This window comes from Oryctolagus cuniculus, chromosome 3, assembly GCF_964237555.1.
Source record: "Oryctolagus cuniculus chromosome 3, mOryCun1.1, whole genome shotgun sequence".
In the NCBI taxonomy this organism is placed as follows: Eukaryota; Metazoa; Chordata; class Mammalia; order Lagomorpha; family Leporidae; genus Oryctolagus; species Oryctolagus cuniculus.
In genome coordinates, this window is record NC_091434.1 from 3,069,956 (window position 1) to 3,089,530 (window position 19,575).

At 57.1% G+C, this 19,575-nt stretch overlaps 1 protein-coding gene across 2 annotated transcripts; it reads right to left on the reverse strand.

Moving 5' to 3' along the window:
• Nucleotides 1-1,024: 1,024 nt before the first annotated feature.
• COPS8 (COP9 signalosome subunit 8) lies at nucleotides 1,025-15,611 on the reverse strand. Of its 2 annotated transcripts, none has more exons than XM_002722898.5 (8): nucleotides 15,291-15,611; nucleotides 14,453-14,523; nucleotides 13,203-13,251; nucleotides 11,718-11,850; nucleotides 6,453-6,560; nucleotides 5,218-5,280; nucleotides 3,612-3,659; nucleotides 1,025-2,752 (listed from the first exon to the last, which is right to left on the reverse strand). In XM_002722898.5, exons 1-8 carry the CDS (start codon nucleotides 15,366-15,368, stop codon nucleotides 2,673-2,675), a joined length of 630 nt encoding a protein of 209 aa, XP_002722944.1. In that variant the 5' UTR covers nucleotides 15,369-15,611; the 3' UTR covers nucleotides 1,025-2,672. The 2 variants fall into 2 exon arrangements, with proteins under 2 accessions (XP_002722944.1, XP_051694226.1); XM_051838266.2 differs by lacking the exon at nucleotides 15,291-15,611 and adding an exon at nucleotides 15,032-15,282.
• Nucleotides 15,612-19,575: the final 3,964 nt, after the last annotated feature.

The window sequence follows — 19,575 nt, forward strand, 5'->3', positions numbered from 1 at the left end:
GTTCTTCCCACTTATCCTCTGGGGTTTTCTGAGCTTTGGGAACCTGCTTGGTTTCTTTCTTCTGTCCGAGAAACCCTGGATCACACTTGCTGCAGTCAGTGACTGCCCTGGGGGCCTGCTGCAGCTCTCTCCTCTCTGAGCTCTTCCACTGCTCCTGGCGCCTGCTGGCGGACTGTTTCTGGGCTCTTCTTTGTTCCCGGCACTCCTGTCAGTCACAACACTCCACTGAGGAGCAGAAGTCCTCAGGTACTTACAGCCAGCTCCACCACCCTGACTCTCGATCGCCATTTCAAGGGTGTGCTTCACGCTCAGTCTCACTTTCTCATCCTGTGGTCTCAGCAGCTACCAATACTGATTGCTAGGATTCCTTCTTGCTGCCAAGTACTCTTTCTCGAGTCCTATTACGCAGGTGGCATCACTCCATGAAGAGCTTTTCGCCAGCAGTCCTCTGGCTCCCCTGCAGGTTCAATGTTGTTGCTCCAGATACTGCTAGGGCATCATCTGGTTGTCCCAAAACTGGATCAGTGAAGGCGGGGGCAGGGGGGGCAGGGGAGCGGGGATGGAATCATGCACTTACCTTGCCTTGTTGCACAAAGATGGAAGTTATCTTGGCACAATTATGAACCTGTGTTGAAAACATAAATACATACACATATCTTTCATGGTCAAACTGTCTCATTTTGGCTAGTGGAAGCTAACTTCCATCAGCTTCTATAAATGTCTGTCAGAACCCAGAGTCTTACAACACCTCCTTGAACCCAGGACACCTCGTATCAGAGAGAGGCTGTCCCTTACTGCTCTGCACCTGACATTACCTGTTCTATAAAAATGCATTACTCCCTGTAGCTGAAGATGGAGTTAGCGCCTCATCTAGGCACTGTGGTGCTCACTGTAAGCAGGAGCAATGACTCCAGGCTTTCCAGGGGACAGAGGTAAGCAGCACTACCATCCAGCAGGAAAAATGATGAGGTTTCCAAAGCAAATTCAGGATTACTGGCACCTAAAAACATTACATAATTAGCAATTATATTCTATCACATGCTTTTATTGATGACAAGGACATAGACTGTTCTGTGAGATTACACCGTGAAATCACACCGTAGTCTCTGTGTGCCCTCAGTGTGTCTCTTGCGGATAATGCAGAACACAGGGTCAGGATCCCTCGAGACAACAACTCTCTCTTACACAGCAGCTTGCCATCTTCTCCCTCTTTACAGAACTGTTTTTATTCACTTTTGGTTCATCCTTCAAGACTTCTTCTAGAAGTAGAAGCCGCTCATCTGTTCTCACGACTGTTAACCGCTGCCCTCTGCCACCCTGCGGTGCAGCACATTTTGCTCTCTGCTTCCACTCTGCAGCCGACGTCACCTGCGCTCCTTTGCAGTCTGCTGGGTTGTTTATTCAACCCATCCTGCTAGCAAACACGTGGGCTGGTTCCAAAACAGCACCCACAGATACAATCTGTATTTAACACCTGGGAGTTAAAAACGGGTTCATCACTAACGCATTATGGATCCTCTGATTCTTGAATTACTGCTCCCGCAACTGTCAGGGAGTCTTAACAACATGACTTGGTGATCAATTACAATTTAAAAGGGATTTCCATATCTGTTACGAAAAATTGAGTCAAAATATTTAAAATGAGTAATAACATAAGTTAGGTGAACACCACAGAGATACACAACTGAAGCTCATATCTTGAGACAATGACGCTAAAATTTGTCCACACTAGAGAGTGCTCAAATAGTAATATTTTCAGAAACTATCGTAGATGGCAGTTAAAGAATTAAATTAAGTATTTATTGAACAAACGCAGAGTAATTGAACTAAGGGGTGTTTCAACCTGAAGATACAATAAACAGCTTCACACACGCAGATGGCTATGCCCCGAGAAGCAGGTGTGTCCAGGGATTCTCCACACAGAACCTGAACCAAGGACTGAGCACACAGCCAAGAGGTGGCAGGACAGTGGTCCTGAGTGCCTGGCTTCTCTAAGGAGCTTCAATCCCCAGCGAGCACTCCACACTGTCCCTTCTTCTGAAGGAGGCCTGACAGCTCCGTACGCCCCAGGACGCCTCTACTGCCAGCAAGGGTTTTACTCACACTATTGGAAAAAACTCCATGTTACTGACTTGGTTTACCATGGAAATGGTTTATTTGTCCCGTGGCTATTTTTCTGTATCCGCATTAGTGATTCTCAGGGGCCGGGGAGAAGAGAGCGTATTCTGCAATGAGGATGAGTCACAGTCCCCAGCAATGCGGGGTGGCCCGTGGGGACCGTCCTCCTCAAACCTCAGCCAGTCACGGCGGCCATCAGCCAACAGTACAGATGGGAGTGCGGCCTGTGCGGGGGCAGCGCAAAGACCGCTGACAACCACTGTTCTACATGAAGCAAAAAGCTCATTTTGAGTCACCAGGAAATAGAAATTGCATAATACTGACAGGCTCCATCCAAACTGCTCAATCTTAAATGATGAGAATTATTTCAATGAACTTTCAGTATGTTTGAGTTCAAAGTATATATAATACACTTTATATTACACATGTATTTTATCACATACTCAGGAATGCTGAGGTGCTTAATCCAGCCAATAAATTGGAAAAAAAATTTTATGCTTCTCTACGCGTCAATGGACAAGATTCTGAAGGTGGATCTTGAACTCTGGGATCAATCAGTTCTCCAGGAAAGCCACATAATCGGTCAGTCTGGCTAGCTGCTGCTCGTTAGGAATCGGAGGCACTGGGGCGGGCTCTGTGTGAGAGAGACACACACACACACACTCACAGTTAGATGGCAGCGCCACTCCACCACCACTCTCATCAACATCCTTAATTGCAAAGACGTCTGCTCTGATTTCAGACAACACTGTGCCTCTTAGTGGCCTGGGTATTTTTGAAAAAGCAAACCAAGAGGTCTCAACTTCCAACAGCAGAGTGTGCTTCCCCCAAATGCGAGTGAAAGCAAGTCTGGCACTGATGGTATGAAGCATGCCAGGTGAGGGGAGCACACTCTCACTAGGTAGCACCTCTGTTCACATCCCACCTCCTCCCGGAAGGGCCCTCCCACACTCTCACTGGGTAACACTTCTGCTCATATCCCACCTCCACACTCTCACTAGGTAGCACCTCTGTTCACATCCCACCTCCACCCGGAAGGGCCCTCCCACACTCTCACTGGGTAACACCTCTGTTCACATCCCACCTCACCTGGAAGGGCTCCTCCCCATGTGGCATTTAATCCAGGAAGTAATTACTAAGTGCCTCTCACATTCCAGGTCCTGCTATAGGGACAACACCCAAGAAGAACCCCATCCCATCCTCAAGTAGCTTATTTCTAATGTTCAGGTGAGCACCCATCAGTCCAGGGAAGAGAAGCGTTGGTAGGGTCCCACTGCAGGACAGCACAGAGGCCCCCACAGCCTGACAGGCCAGGCAGTCAGCAAGCTCCAGAGGGGACACCCAGAACTTCACTCTCATAACCCATGTATCACTACAAGTGCATGGCACCTTAATCTTTGTTTGCAAGGTAAACACATACATAAAATACCACCACCACCAAAAAAAAAGTGAGAAACAATGATTTTTACGAGTGTATGAAAACGTGTACATACCTGATAAGGGAATAAATCTGTTAAAGGAAACATCTGGGGCTCCTGCAACTGCATTAAAAAAAAATGACAGACACCACTGTGAAGACCTCGTAATGGAAGAAGCCATTTCTAATGCAATACGCATACGTGACAATTTAGTTCTCAAACAGGGATGCATCCAAATCTTCAATACATGCGTCTTTACGCCCCATCTACACTGGCGGCTCAGGGCCTTCCACTCTCTCCGTCCTCAAGAGCAGGGCACACAGATTTGTGTAACACTTGACTGTGTGTTCACCAACATCCACACAGCAGGCAGAGTCGGGGGAGGGAATCTGGGTTGATGGAGAGTTTATGGAAGGGGGGGGGGCATTAAACTCAGCTTGAAAGACCAGCAGAAAAGAATGTTCCCACAGTACGAGGGAGAGAGTCCACCAGGCAGGCACGAGCACAGCTCACTTCAGAGAGCAGGAACTCACAGTGAGACCCTGAGGACAGGCCATGAGATTTCTGGCGTTAAGGGAAGGTAAACGAAGTTAAATCTGTGGATGTGAATGCCACAGAAGAGTGTCCGATTCCAGTACAAGGAGAGCAGGGGGACAGCTTCTATTTTCTAAAAAGGCGATGATTTAGGTATTAAGGAAAAGCAGAGTTAGGAATGGCTTGGCTCAGCAGGGGCCAGCACTGTGGTGTGGCAGCTTGAGCTGCTGCCTGAGACACCAGTACTCCGTATCAGACCAGCTGTTCAAGTCCCAGCTGCTCCGTGTCAGCCCTAGCTCCCTGCCAGTGCGCCTGGGAACGGAGCCCACGAAGGCCCAAATCTTTCACCTGCCACCCATGTGCGAGACCTGGGTGGAGTTCAGGCTCCTGGCTTCAGCCTGGACCAGCTCCAGTTTTGGCAATCATTTGTGGAGTGAAACAACGGATGGAATCTCTGCCTCTCACTCTTTCAAACATACCAATCTTAAAAAAATAGAAAGGAATGGCTCCATCAATAGAAAAATGGAGACCAGGGGCCGGCGCCGCGGCTCACTAGGCTAATCCTCCGCCTAGCGGCGCCGGCACACCGGGTTCTAGTCCCAGTTGGGGCGCCGGATTCTGTCCCAGTTGCCCCTCTTCCAGGCCAGCTCTCTGCTGTGTCCCGGGAGTGCAGTGGAGGATGGCCCAGGTGCTTGGGCCCTGCACCCCATGGGAGACCAGGAAAAGCACCTGGCTCCTGCCATCGGATCAGCGCGGTGCGCCGGCCACAGTGCGCCAGCCGTGGCGGCCATTGGAGGGTGAACCAACAGCAAAAGGAAGACCTGTCTCTCTCTCTCACTGTCCACTCTGCCTGTTAAAAAAAAAAAAAAAAGTTCCAATATTTGGAAAAAAAAAAAGAAAAATGGAGACCAATATTTTGTCAAAATTAGTTGTAATAAGTATTATGAAACATCTACATAATAAATGTGTTTCTAAAAAAAATTAGGTGACCGTCGTGATTCCTTCTCCCTAAGTATCCATTCTATCCACATGTTTATTTAAAACACACTTCCACCGAGTTATTACAGCATTATCTGTCATCAAATCATTTAAAGCCAAGGCTATGGCACAGCGTTTCCCCTGCACGTGGGTGAGGAGCGCCACCTACCTGGCTTCCTGGGCAACACCATCCTCGTGGTGGAGTCAGCTTGCCATCCTTGCTCCAAGATACCTACAAGGTGCATTTCACATGAACAGGAAGCCACAACGAGATCCACACCCTGTCCACAAGACATCACTTGCACGGGAGACCTGACATGTTTAGTTTCAACCAGACATGTGCATTTCTACTAGAAAGACGTATTATAAAAAGCATGCAAACATTTTTTGCACATGTATCAAAGCCTCACTTTCCCCTCATCAGGCTGCTGGAATCACTAATATGTCATTAGTTTAAGTATGTAGCATAGAATTAGCTTAACCGATACTATTCAGAAGAGACATAAGGAAACACAGAATATTTTGTTCATCATCTCATCGGTAACATCCAGGATGGAGGAGAAACAACAGGCTCCATGTACACAGAAGGCCGACCATGAATGACCACTCGGTGCCCTGGTCAGGATCCTCTGTGTAGCTGTCACAGCTCTGACGTAGGACGTATGGCCCTAACAGGTATTGAAACAAAGCTCAGGGAGCCGGGTGACCTACCCCAGCTCACACAACTAGCAGGAGGGACGGGATGGCAGCTGGACTCCCCCTGGCAGTCAGGTAAGAGCACGGGCATTGGAGCATATTACACATTAGATAATAAGTTACCCACCAAACAAGTAGATGACTGATGAGTAAGTAACACTAGGATTCAATGTAAGAACGTTCATTGACCTGCTCCCCATGTGCCGAGAACTGTGCTAAGCCCTGGAAATGTAAGCATTCAACAAGGCACCAGGTTGTGTGCAATGTCCCACAGAAATCCAGCAAGTGGACACGACAGTCTGGTATCACCTGAGAGAGGACAACGCACAGGGACCCTCGGAGACCAGTGGGTACCAGGGCAGAGCATCTAGGGTCTGAGTGAGGCGTGCAGGAAGTGAACGTGCTGACGGGGCAGCGAGGGGACGGCCTCCACCATGCACGGGGGCCCAGGGCATCTAACGCAGTGAGGTCAGTCAGGACGGAGTCTGAGTCAGCGCTGTGGAGGCTCACAGACCTGCTTCCTGCACAACCAGAATGAGCTGGATTCAAGGCCGCTTCCGTCCAAACCCTGCAGGGGTTATCACTGTCCTAAAAAACGCACCCGCGTTTCCCACACACACTCGGTCGCTAGGGTCTCGGGGACGGGCACTGTGAGCTGAGAACACACATCTCTATTCCCACTTGTGATGACACAGCAGACAAACACACCTTTCACGGCCTCTTCCACGGGAAGCCCCACGAAGGCGGCGAAGTCGTCCGCGATTATCGAGGTGTACGCCTGGGAGACCAGGGCGAAGGCTCGCCTCCTTGTTGCGTCTGGGGCAGCCGGGGAGCGGCAGAAAGGCAACAAGAGAGGCGTTTAACAACAGTTACTGTTCTTGTCCACTTTTTATGAACAAGACATGATCACACACATTACAGGCTCAGACATAGGAAAGATCTTCAGAGTTCATGGAACTGTTTTTTTCTTTTGTGCTAAAACTATGTACAGATTTTAACTCTTCTTGCACTAAAATAACTCATCTTTAATTCCGTCTTCTCATGAACTTTCTGCAGTGCCCTCGCATATATGTGCCTACCACGGAAGAGGCTCGCACACTGCTAAACAAACAGGTGCACTTCTCACACTTACGGAGAAACCTCTCCCAAGTGACAAGGAAAACGGCAAAGGTGGAAAAAGAGCCAAATATGCACAATACTCACGCGCTAAGAAAATGTAATTCAAACACATTTTTGTATTGAGGGTGTAAACTTGTAACTTTCTTTCATGTCACGTACAAACACTGGAATGACTGGAGCGGAAAACCCAGGAACGCGCCTCCTTCTCGGGAGGGTCTGCGGTGCAGGAGCAGCCCTGGGTGTCATGGAACAACCCCAGTGACGACCACACCCGCCTTGCAAAGTCTGCATCAAACGCCTGGCGTCAGTGACGCCCCATGTCCTCGGCTCCTGCCCCATCAGGAAGGGCAGCCCGGGGTTGGTGCTGTGCACAGTGGACTAAGTGGACTTCAGTGACGCCCCACGTCCTCGGCTCCTGCCCCATCGGGAAGGGCTGCCCAGGGCTGATGCTGTGCGCAGTGGACTAAGTGGACTTCAGTGACGCCCCACGTCCTCGGCTCCTGCCCTATCGGGAAGGGCTGCCCGGGGCTGCTGCTGTGCGCAGTGGACTAAGTGGACTTCAGTGACGCCCCACGTCCTCGGCTCCTGCCCTATCGGGAAGGGCTGCCCAGGGCTGATGCTGTGCGCAGTGGACTAAGTGGACTTCAGTGATGCCCCACGTCCTCGGCTCCTGCCCCATCAGGAAGGGCAGCCCGGGGTTGGTGCTGTGCACAGTGGACTAAGTGGACGTCAGTGACGCCCCACGTCCTCGGCTCCTGCCCCATCGGGAAGGGCAGCCCGGGGCTGCTGCTGTGCGCAGTGGACTAAGCCTCGGCCCTGCGGTGCCGGCATCCCACACAGGTGCTGGTTCGAGTCCCGGCTGCTCCGCTTCCCATCCAGCTCTCTGCTGTGGCCTGGGAAAGCAGAAGAAGGTGGCCCAAATGCTTGGGCCCCTGCACCGTGTGGGCGACCCAGAAGAAGCTCCTGGCATAAATCTTAAATAAAGAGTCTAACTTTGATCTTTTAAAAAAAAAAGACTGCCAGGCAGCACCAGCAGCATCTCATCCCGAGGACAGCATGTGGACACTGGGCGGGCTTCCAAATCTACACGCAGTCACGTCAGAGACAGAGGAGAACTGCCGCACCCAGCCGGCCAGTCCTGCCCAGGGCTCTTGCGTAACCCAAGAGCTCCTCCACGTGGCTGTGAGCAGGCTGAGGGAGTACCTGTCATTTTTATTCTGCACACTTAATCCACTGGTGTACACCCTGTAACACTGCCAACCCCATGGTTCTGGGGCTCTGCCAGATGCCAGACGCTCCGCTCTGCTCGCTCCACGCCAGTCCCCTGGCTCTCCAGGCCTCGCACCTTCCCCCAGGCCTCTGGCCTGTGAGGTTCCACCACGTGCCTCCTCTGAACTCACAGCACTGCAGTGCATACATCTATTTACTTTTGTTTGTTTGTTTGTTTGAGAGAGAGAGAGAGAAAGGTCTTTCATCCACTGATTTATGCCTCAAACGCCCAAAACAGGCAGGGCTGGGCCAGGCCGAAGTAAAGCCGGGAGCCTGGAACTAAGGCAGATCCCCCGCGTGGGTGGCAGGGATCCAACTACCTGAGCCCTCACCGCGGCCTCCAGGGCGCACGACGGCAGGAGATGGAATTCGCTATGGAGGCGAGACTCAGCTCAGCCTCCAACATGGGACGCAGAATTTTCTCCCAACTGCTGAGCCAAGCCTTCACCTCCACACGCCCCATGGAACAAGAAATCGACCACCATGGTGTGTACTGTTCCACCTGCCCCCTTCTTTCCAAGCTCTTTACAGGGCTCTCTCTCTACTTCCTGCTTCTGGGGAGGCCAGCAGCCCCAGGGAAGCCTGCAGTGCACACGTGCTGGGGGGTGATCTCCCGAGGGCCTGCGCTGCGCACGTGCTGGGGGGTGGTCTCCCCAGGACAAACGGGTGTGGCGTCCTGCTCAGCTACAGTGCTCCCCAGCTTGCACTGGCCAGCCTCTGCTCTCCCTCCATCTTTCAACCCAACTACATAACGTAGATTTCTAAAAGATGTGAATTTTTTTAATTTGAAAGTCAGTGTTACAGTGAGAGTGGGAGACAGAGAAAGAGAGATCCTCCATCTGCTGGTTCACTCCCCAGATGACCACAATGGCTGGGGCTGGAAGAGGCTGGAGCCAGGAGCTTCTTCCAGGTCTCCCACGTGGATGCAGGGACACAAGGACTTGGGCATCTTCCGCTGCTTTCCCAGGCCACAGCAGGGAGGCAGGGAGCCGGATCAGAAGTGGAGCAGCCAGGACTTGAGCCGGCGTCCATAAGGGATGCCGGCATCGTGGTGGCAGTCTTATCCACTATACCTCACCCTCTGCCCCTAAAACATCGTTTTTTGTTTTTTGTTTTTTTAACAGGCAGAGTGAACATTGAGAGAGACAGATCTTCCTTTTCCGTTGGTTCACCCTCCAATGGCCGCTGCGCCTGGCGCACCACGCTGATCCGCAGTAAGGAGCCAGGTGCTTCTCCTGGTCTCCCATGGGGTGCAGTCCCCACTGCACCCCGGGCCACAGCAGAGAGCTGGCCTGGAAGAGGGGCAACCGGGACAGAATCCAGTGCCCCGTCCGGGACTAGAACCCGGTGTGCCGGCACCGCAGGCGGAGGATTAGCCTAGTGAGCCGTGGCACCAGCCCCTAAAACATCTTAAAGAAACATTTTCTACTGAAAGCTATGGCAACTCAACAGGAAAGAACTGAGGTAACAATGGAAAAGGAACACCTTTTTGGTTTCTTTAGAAAAATTAAAGTGTACACCAGGAAACTATACTCATTAGGCAAATCAGCATAAATTAAAATATTCACTTTAACTCTTATGTTCTGGCCAGAGTGAAGCGTGCTAGAACGTGAACAGAAGGGAAGGGGGGACAGGAGGAGGAGCAGCCACAACGGGGGTGGCGGGTCAGGGTCCCGGCGTCAGGGAGGCCTCCACGCGCAGCTGCTTCTCATGCCCCAGCCTGTGACTCACACCCCCGCACCCTGAGTCACCACGCAACCCTAGCTCTGAACTCCCACCGCACAGTCACACCCCGGACGACGGCCCCGAGCCAGCACCTGGCATCTGCGGAAACTTAGGGAGGACGCGCCCTGAGTACAACGGAGGCCTAAGAAAGGCTTGCTCACGGTTCAGTTGTCCAACTTCCGCTGCCTGTGCCTGCCATCTACCAGACTGCCCACCGCCGGGTGCCGGTGCCGGGGCACAGGGACAGTGAGCGGCCCCTCCAGCCGTGCTGTACATGGGGAGGCAGGCACCCTCAGGCGGGCCAGGGGCCAGGGAATCGAATTCCTCTGTGCCCTGCCAGGGGCAGCCCCCGTCTCCAGCTCCACTCATCCTGGCCCTCACCCCACCCAGAGGCCCTGGGGAGAAGGGTCACTGTCCACAGCGAGTCCTTCTGGTCTCCTGTAAAAACAGCTCTCTCACTGGCCCGACCTCATCTAAGCCGTCTCTGATTTTCTAATAGGACTGGGACTCAGAAAAGAAGAGGAACAGACCTGAGAAAGTGTTTTTAACTTGAAGACAAGTGTGTATGTAACAAATTAAAAACTAAAATATTAAATCTGGCAAAATTTGGCAATAATTCAAACCTACCACGGGACCGCCCTCAACCATCAAGCAGCATTCCTGACTCTGGGGACCTGCAGGAGTCTCAGGGCAGCGTGGGGTACTGAAGGCTGACAGAATGTTCCAGAATGCAGAAGTCCTGACGGGACCATGGGCCACCCCCACTGAGGGACAAACCCTGCCCCACAGTCCGCATTCCCACAACACACCTTCCAGTCTCCGGGGGTCTACTGGGCCGCTTCCCAGGGACTCCCAACACGACAGAGATCTGCGAGGCGACGACCCAAAGCCCAGAGCAGCTTGAGTAAGGGCCCGAGGCCGCTCCTGCCCACCAGCCTGCTGCACGGAGCTGGCCCGAGGCCCTGGCGCGGGCCCTCGCTGCAGTCCCAGGCTGCCCCAGACACAGGCCTGGGAACGCCGAGAGCTTCAGATGCGGGGCTTTGTGGATCCTGGAACAGTTGCACCTAGTGAGGTGCTCTGGGGATGCGACGTCAGCCCACATACACAATCGCTAAGCTTCACCTCCACCTCACACTGTGATTTACGACCCTCTCAGTGCATCTCTATTTGGCTGTGGCACAGCGCACAGGCCGGCAGTGGAATTCTCCACGTGCGGGGTCCTGTCCGTGCTCACACACTTCTAAGATTTGGGGGCACTTCAGATTTTCAATTAGGGCTGCTCAGCCCACACCATGAAATCCACTATCCCTCCTCAGGCCTACAGCAGGGGTGAAGGCTGTTCACCGATTCCAACACTGCCCCTACGGGACCCGCCCGGCCGCACCCCTCCTCCCTTCGCTCCCTCACCTGCCCTGCACCCCTGCTTTCCCCACTCCAGTGTCAAGGAGCGCCTCCTGCTGTCGGCCACATCGCTGCGTCAGCCCCTGCACGTGCCCGAGCCGCCCTGAGCCTGCTCGCCTGGAAGCCGCCGGCCAGACGCCTGCCGAGGCCGAATGACCGTCTGCACTCCGGCGGGGATTCTAACCTTCCACCCCTCAGGCCGTGAACTCCGGGGATTCCTGCAACAGCGGAGAGCCCTTTCCCTGCCAGGAGCAATTTCAACCTGGAACCAGCCCGAGACACGAAGCCCTGAACTGCTGATGCAGCCTCAGCAAGAGAAGGCTGGCGGCACTTTCTGGACAAAATAAAAACGGGAGCTCGGAAAGCTGCCGCTCACCTGCGCTCACCAGCGCCCCACCCGCCTCCCGCCCTGCAGCCTCAGGAAGGGCCTGCTGCAACGTCCAACACAAAGAAACGCACCTCTCAGTGCCTCCATGATGGGCTGCACCGTCTCGGACCACTGGTGAGCGCTGATGGTCGTGTAGATCCCGGGGAAGTCCCTCTGCCAGATCCTCTGTCCCACCGACCAGATCCCCCCGAGCTCAGAGTTCGCCTGGAACACACGTCACAGCCTTTGACAGTGCTCATCCTGGAAACAACTGCGTCTTTTTTTTTTTTTTTTCTTGACAGGCAGAGTGGACAGTGAGAGAGAGAGACAGAGAGAAAGGTCTTCCTTTGCCGTTGGTTCACCCTCCAATGGCCGCCATGGCCACGTGCTGTGGCAGGTGCCCCGTGCTGATCCGATGGCAGGAGCCAGGTACTTCTCCTGGTCTCCCATGGGGTGCAGGGCCCAAGCACTTGGGCCATCCTCCACAGCAGAGAGCTGGCCTGGAAGAGGGGCAACCGGGGCAGAATCCGGCGCCCTGACCGGGACTAGAACCCGGTGTGCCGGCGCCGCAAGGCGGAGGATTAGCCTAGTGAGCCGTGGCGCCGGCCACAACTGTGTCTTAAAGCGAAAGTCAGAAAGACGTACAACGTGTTAGCTGCATCATCAACACAAAATCTCACGTTCCTTTTAAGAGATGCAATCACTTTTTCAGTCCAACCACATTCAAACAGGTTTTTAAGCAGCATGAGCAGTAACGCAAAATTTCTTTATTCATTCGCTGTAAGTGTTTATTACCACAACAGATTAAGGGCTGAGAAAGTAATCCAAACATGCTCGGGATTAAGCCTGGGGATTAAGTATCTCGGGCAGCTGATTCGAAAGGTGCCCTGTTTGCAGTCCCCACACACATAACACGATGCCCTGGGGACGCGAGCAAGAGCCAAGGTCAGCACAGGCCACCACAGGAGGCCACCACCCTCACGCCTCCACCACGGGGACCCTCTTTCACCTCACTTCACAGCAGGTATGGGAAAGGATGGGAGTTAAAGCACTAATCCGGTGCCCGGCTGAGAGCTGAGCACAACCTGAGGTGGACTCTTGGTCCCACGTGGAGACCACTCACGCGGGCACTGACCCACCCGAAACCCAAGGACCACTGCGGCCCACTTCGGAAGCAGCTTTCACTTGCTTCTCCACCCAAAACGAGAAGCCCACTCTCCTAACTGGATAGACAGTCCCAGCGCTGCGAATGACCATTTCAGAACAGCAGTGTACCACCAGTCTCCACGCCACTCCTGCTTCAGGAACCTGCACAGCTCCGTTGAACCCCCCGCCCCCCTGCAGCCACCGCCCAGCCCTTCGCGTGGCCCGGCTCAGCGGCGTGGCTGGAATGACCGGGAGCCGAGCCGACCCCTCCGCCATCCCGGGGAAGTTCTGGTTTCTGACTGCAGCGCCGGAGGTCGGTTCTCTCCTCTAACCCCAGTGACACGGGACGGGAACAGCGCTTTACGGGATTCCCCGGTCAGAGAACGTTATCACCACGTGGAAGCAACACAGCGCAGGGCAAGGACACTTACGGACTTTATGGCAGGCGGTATTCTCTTCCAGAGGTATCTCGCGTTATTCCTAATGCAAACCAGCGCAAAGAGCGGTCAGTAAAAATGTTGGAAATTACTAGGTCCTAATGAGAACAGACAGGAGTTAATCAAAATACTCTATGCACAGTACAGAGCAAACATATTTTATGTGAACTTGTTCTGGGGAATTACGAGTAGTTCTCCAGACGAAGAGACAGGAAATAGTTCATCAACGTCACATTCTGCCATTTTTAGTGAATTTCTGAAGGAATGATTCAGATGCTAAATTAAGCCAACACCAAAAATACAAAGATTTACACAGAACTCCCCAAATAATTCACCCAGATAAGAACGCGCTTCCCAGGTCCTGCCTCCCCGGAGGGAAGACGCCCGGGCTCCCGGGCTTGGTCCTCCTCACAGCCCCACACAGGGCCCTGCCCCCAGAACCTCCACAGCAGGGGGATCCGGGGAGAAACCCGGACCAGGACACCCCTACGATGGGACCACAGGAAGCGAAGCGGGCCACTCACACGCCGGACGCGGGGAGCCCAGCTCAGCTTCTAGGACGACAGGACAGAAAGGGCTCGGAGAAGTTTAGAGGAAAACCGTCAGGCGCCCCTGGGGTCACAGAACGACAGCCACCCGGGGGCGTTCTGCCCTCCAGCGAGCAGACACGGGTCCCCCCTACGAGACGGCTCCCAGGAGCTCTCGGCTGTGGGCAGCAAACCCCTGCTGGCCCTCGGCCTCCGGGCAGCTTCTCTGGGCCTGCCGACAACAGGGGCCCTCGGCTGAGCCCAGGTCAGAGCACAATCCTTTAAAAAGGTCACGCGCCCGCACTTTCCCAGGCTCCGCGCTGCTTTTCGGACCTGAGGGTTCTCCGAAGGCTCCGCGGGAAATGGACGGCGGCAGCCCGCGGGCGGGGTCAGCGCCTGCCCCAGGGCCCCAGACCGCCGGCCTCACCGCGACTGCGGCTCCGGCCTCTGCTTCCTGCCAGCGCACACGGCGGCCGGCTCGTGGGAGTGGGCTCCCAGCTGTGGTCTGGACCAGCCCGGCCCCGGGGCACCCGGGAGGGAAGCAGCCGCCCGCCCGTCTGCGTCTCCCTAGGAACCCGCTGTCCTCCTTAGGAGGAGCTACAGGCCGCCGGCCACCACCCGCTGGACGCCACAGGAACGGCCGCAGCGAGGCCGCAGCAGAGCGCTCGGGGCTCCCGGGAACCGGGGCGGCCGCCGCGGGTCGCTAAAGGTACTCACATGTCGTTATGCAGCAGATACAAAGCCAGCAGCTGGCCGTACACCGGGGGCGTCGCGATTCCTCCAGGAGCCTAGAACGCCAGAAACGCAAGAGCACAGCCTCCTTTCTTACCCACGCCAGAAAAAAACCCGAAACCTTCCGGGGTGGGGCTGCAGCTCAGCGGATCAAACGGGCGGCCCGATGGGCGCAGGTTCGAGACCCGGCCGCTCCAGCTCCGATGCTGCGCCCTGCTGTGGCCTGGGAGATGGCCCGAGTCCCGGGGCCCCTGCACCCGCGTGGGAGACGCGGAGGAGACCCCCGGCTCCAGCCTGGCCCAGCCCGGGCCCTGGCGGCCACTTGGGCAGTGAAGCCGGGGACGGAAGACCTCTAACGGTGCCTTCCGGGTACATTTAAAAATAACAACAAAAAGCTGAAACGTCAGTCGCCGGCGGCTGCAGACACAGCTCGGCCTACTCCCGAGCCCCGCCCGGCTCTGCCGCTCCGGGGCATGCTGCGGGGCGCCTTCCCCAGGCCCGCACGGAGCACGGCCCGCCGGGCACCGCTCCCTCCACGCGTGTGCGTGTCCGCGGGTCACGCACCCCGCGCTGGCTTCCCCAGACACCGAGCGCCCGGGGCGGCCCCCACGGCCCGCGGCCCGGGCCCCGAGGCCGGCAGGAGAGGCTGCCCCACGCGTCCAGGCAGCGGCCGAGCAACCGCCCGGCCCGAGCAGTGCGGGGCGCCCGGGCCCGCGTCCCGCGCCCGCTCTCCGCGCGCCCCGGCCCCGTTACCCTGGAAACCGGCGCCGCCCGGAGGCCGGGGCGGCCCCGGAGCTCCTCCCAGCGCGCTGCACGCGGCTACCTCGAGCTCCTGGTTCTCGCACTGATCCAGTAGCTTTTTGAAGCTGAAGGCGCTTTCTGCCATCACCGCCACTGGCATCTTCCCGCCCGGTCTCGCCGCCGCACCTTCCAGCCAGGCAAACCCCGCACAGTCCCTCGGGCGTCGCACCCCGATGACGCACCACGCCGTCGCCGCGGCCCAGCACTCCTGCGCACGCGCACAGTGGTCCCGGCACGGCCCGGGGCGCCGCTGCCGCAGGGGTAGGAGGCGGCGAGGGAGAGCGCGCCGGCGCTCTGGGCGGCCCTCTCGGTGGTTGGGAGGACCAGCCAGCCGTCGCGGGATACCACTTCCGGGGCGCGCGGCTGCCGGCGGAAAGGGCGGAGCTTGTGTCCGCCCGAGGTCGCCCAGTGCGCAGGACAGGAAGGTGAGGGACGTTCGATAGCGGAAGTGGCTGGGACAGCACGGGCACGTGTGTGCGGGGGTCACGGGGCCGCGCCGTCCCCGGTCGAGGCTCGAGGCGGGCGCCGCCGGGCCCCGGGTCCCGCCCGGGAGCGGGACGGCCGTGGAGTTTAGGCCCTGTACGTGCAGATTTGCCCTTGCGCAGGACCGGGGGCGCCCGGGCCGCGTTTAAAGGCCCGGCCGCTGGTCTGAGGCAGGGCGAGGCGATGGAGGGAAATGGAGGGCTTCCCTCTCTGTTGCTCCCCGAGCTGCGCCATCTCCGCGAGGGGTGCGATGGCGGATTGCGGCGGGGACACGGGTGCGGGGGCTGGAGGCACCCGCGGGGGTCGCAGGTCCCGAAGCCGGAGAGGCGGCCGCAGGGGTCGGCGTGTCATGGGTGTCGCCGTCTCCCCGCAGCCCGACCCGCCCTCACGCTGTGCGTGTCCGCTCAGGTTTGCTAGGCGGGATCTCCGCGGGGCGCCGCGCAGACCCCCACCCACCCCGACCTGGCCGGGCCTGACCCTGAGACGCGCGCCCGCCAGCCTCGGGGTCGCAGGTGCCCGGCGAGTCCCATGGCTCGGTGCGCTTGGAAGGGCGGTAGCCGCGGTCTGCGCGCCCCTCCCCGGCTCCTCACGGACCAAACCCGAGCGCAGGGGTTGGCGTGGTGGCACCGCGTGGGTGACGCTGGACTTGGGGCGCCCACGCGCCGGCCCTGCGAGCTCAGGGCGGGTGGGGTCGGCGAGCGGTGAGAGGCGGGGGAGGGGATGGCGGTGGGCCGGTGGCGCCTCTGTCCTCGGAACGCGCCCCTGGTGTGCGGGGTGAGATGCCCCAGCGGGCGCGTCCCTGGAGAGGAAGCAGCCGGCTGGGCCGGGGACGGGTGGGGCGGGGGTGACTGGTAGTGGGTCTGGGGTGATGATAAGGCTTCAAGCTTCCGTCTTGGTGGTGTCTGTGCAGCCCTGCGCCTGCACGGAAGCCTCTAGGTTGGTCTGTCAACAAGTGAGAAACGTGAAGCTGGGTGGCCGGCCGTGAAATGTAGCCCCGTGCAGGGATCTGCCCTCGGAGACCCAGCGGGCCAGTCCACTGCAGGGGCTTTCGGGGAGGTGAGCCGGGCCTCAGCAGAGTGAGCCTGTGGAGAGCCCGCCAGCCCTGCCAGCCAGGAGCTGGGTCGCTGGAAGTGGAGTCGGGACGCCCAGGTCAGAGCCGCAGCCTTGCTGGCTCCAAGCTGAAAGGCCCTCACTCAGCCCAGCTTCCAGGGTGACCACCGCTGCTGAGGTTGGGTCAGCAACGCTGCGGGAGAACTAAACTTCCTGTTGGAGACGCCAGCTTCCTCCCAGGCCAGCTGGGTAATGGAAGCCGACAGGGTGCCTTCCCCAGGGAGGTGCACACCCCCCTTGGGAGGCACCCTGTGAAGAGACAGACCGGTCTGGCCTCCTAACTTACAAGGCCTGAAGCCCACCTGAGTGTTATCAGGCCCCTCTGTCAGGTTCTGTTTGGCGGAGCCAGCACCTCTCTCAGCTCCTCTGACAGTGACTGTCCTCTGTACCAGGCCCTGTCTGCCCACGTGGGTCTCCTTCCTTTGTGATCACAGCCTCTACTCTGCTCCCGACCTGTGTGCACTGATGGTCCTCTCCTCCACCTAATCTGCATGATTATTCAGAATTTCCCTACAGACAAACCCGCTACCTGCAAAAGCTGAGTGGCCTTTCTCCCGGTCTCGGCTGGGATCAGATTTAAACCACGTCCATCAAACCGTCCTCACAAGGGTCCAGTGACCCCTCCCATTCCTCTCCTCTGTGAAATCCTTTCATTACCTGGTTAGTGCCACTCTTAGGATCATTGGTTGCTGTTCTCACCCTGACTTGCAGACCAGTGTCTGTGTAAGTGTTTACAGCAGGTGACAATGGAACGAACCAAGGCCTTCAGCAACCAGGCGGTCAACCAAATGCTGCTACGGGGATATACTCAGCTCCCCACCCAGGAGACAGCGCCCCATGCCAGCCAAGAGTGCCCCATCGTCCCCAGTCAGCAGGAAGTAGCCAGAGACTCATCGTCGCCCCCTTTCCTGTCATCAGAAGGTCGGGATGGCAGCTTTGGGATGCACAAGGAGGGAATGGAGAGGCCCTACCCACACTTCCGGGGAAGGAGAGTCCTTGTCAAGGTCCCCGCAGGTGCCTAAAGGTCAACAGAGAGGAGCAGGCCTGCTTTGACCTTTAACCCCCATGTCCTGACTCTATAAAAGAAGCCCTCCCAACCTGTGACACACGCCTTCCCCGGCCCCAACCAAGCGGGTTGGACACCTTGCAGTGATGTCTACAGCCCTGCACCTGTAGGAGAAGCCGCTAAGTTGCAGTCTGTCAACAGTGATTACAAAGGCTGAGGGGGGAAAGGTGCCTGGCCCAGAGGGGTCCACGGCTGGGACTCTGACCTCCTGCAGAGGGGCCGCCGGGCCAGGGAGGCTCTGACCTGGGGCTCCCCCCCCTGCTGGCCGATGAGCCAGAAACCCAGGGCAGCCCTCACGGGTGAGCCTTCCGGGGGCTGTGTGGGAGGGAGAGGGTGGGGAGTGGGGGCAGTGGAGGCCGCCCCAGCCCCGCCTCACACCCGGGACAGGATGGCCTGGGCCCCACTGGGGGGGGGGGGCGTGTTGCCCCACCTTCTGCTAGCCTGGGCAGGTTGTCTACAGCAGAACTGTGTGTGCAGCCTTTGCTCCGTGGGCAAGCAGAAAGCACACAGCACGCCCTTAGGACCTGTGTCAAGGTCACAGCCCTGCAGCCGAGAGGCCAAGTTCAGACGCTGGTGAGAAAGAGTTCCAGATGGAGGCTGCAGGACCCAGGGCTGGAGAATGGCCTCAAAGGACAAGGGCTTTGAGCTGCGTACGTGGCCAGTGACGGTTGGGTCTGGGTGGCAGGGCAGCCGCTGCAGGCAGGGGGCCGCCATCCTCGTGGCCAGTGGGGCTGCCCTCCTTGTGTGCCCAGGTGGCAGCCGACCCTCAGGCGTGGGCAGGCTCATGGCAGGGACTGGCAGGGCAGGGAGACAGGGGAAGGCAGACGGACAGAGCTGGGGGCTCGTTGATTCTGACAGGTTGCTGGCTGGGGTTTGGGGCTGGGTACGGGTGTAGATCAGGTGGGCAGGTGTCCATGCACGACCCTCAGACTGGAGACTTGGAGGGACCCTCAGACTGGCGGTGACTTGGAGGGACCCTCAGACTGGCGGTGACTTGGAGGGACCGCCGTGTTTCTGGCCAGTGAGCACCCGGATGCAGCTCTTGGCAGGTCGTCCCCTGGGCACTTCTGGTCCTCCTCTCGGCCCCAGCGCTCTGCCCTGGGCGGTGGTCACGGGAGGGGCAGTGAGCTGCAGCCTCAGGTTTCCTCGTAGCACAGGGGACAGTGGCCAGGTGCCTGGCGGTGACCTGAGCGTCTCCAGGTGATGGTTCAACGTATCGTGACTGACGGACGGGAGGAAGGGTTTTGGAGTTATTAAATTCGCAGATTTAAGACCCAGCGGCAGGCTGGCATCGGTCCTCATGGTTACCGCCCGTGTCCCGCTCCGAGGGTGAACGTTGGAAATTAAGGGGCTCAATTACGGCTGAAAAAAGTTTTTAGTGTTGAAAGATTAAGGATAGTCCCCCCAAATCTCAGACAACTTCACTCAAATTTTTAAAAATGGGGCACCGCTCTTTCTCTTTTGTCTTCCTTTTTGCCCACGCTTGTGTTCACAGGTGAATAATAAAAGAACATTTTTGCAAAACTTCACAAAGGGCCTGGGGCTAAGGGCAGACAAATGTGAGGGCAAGTTTGCAGGAATAAAGAGAAGCCGTGGACAGTGCAGGCCAGGCAGGGGTTATAAATAACGCACAGGCTCGCTGGGGGGA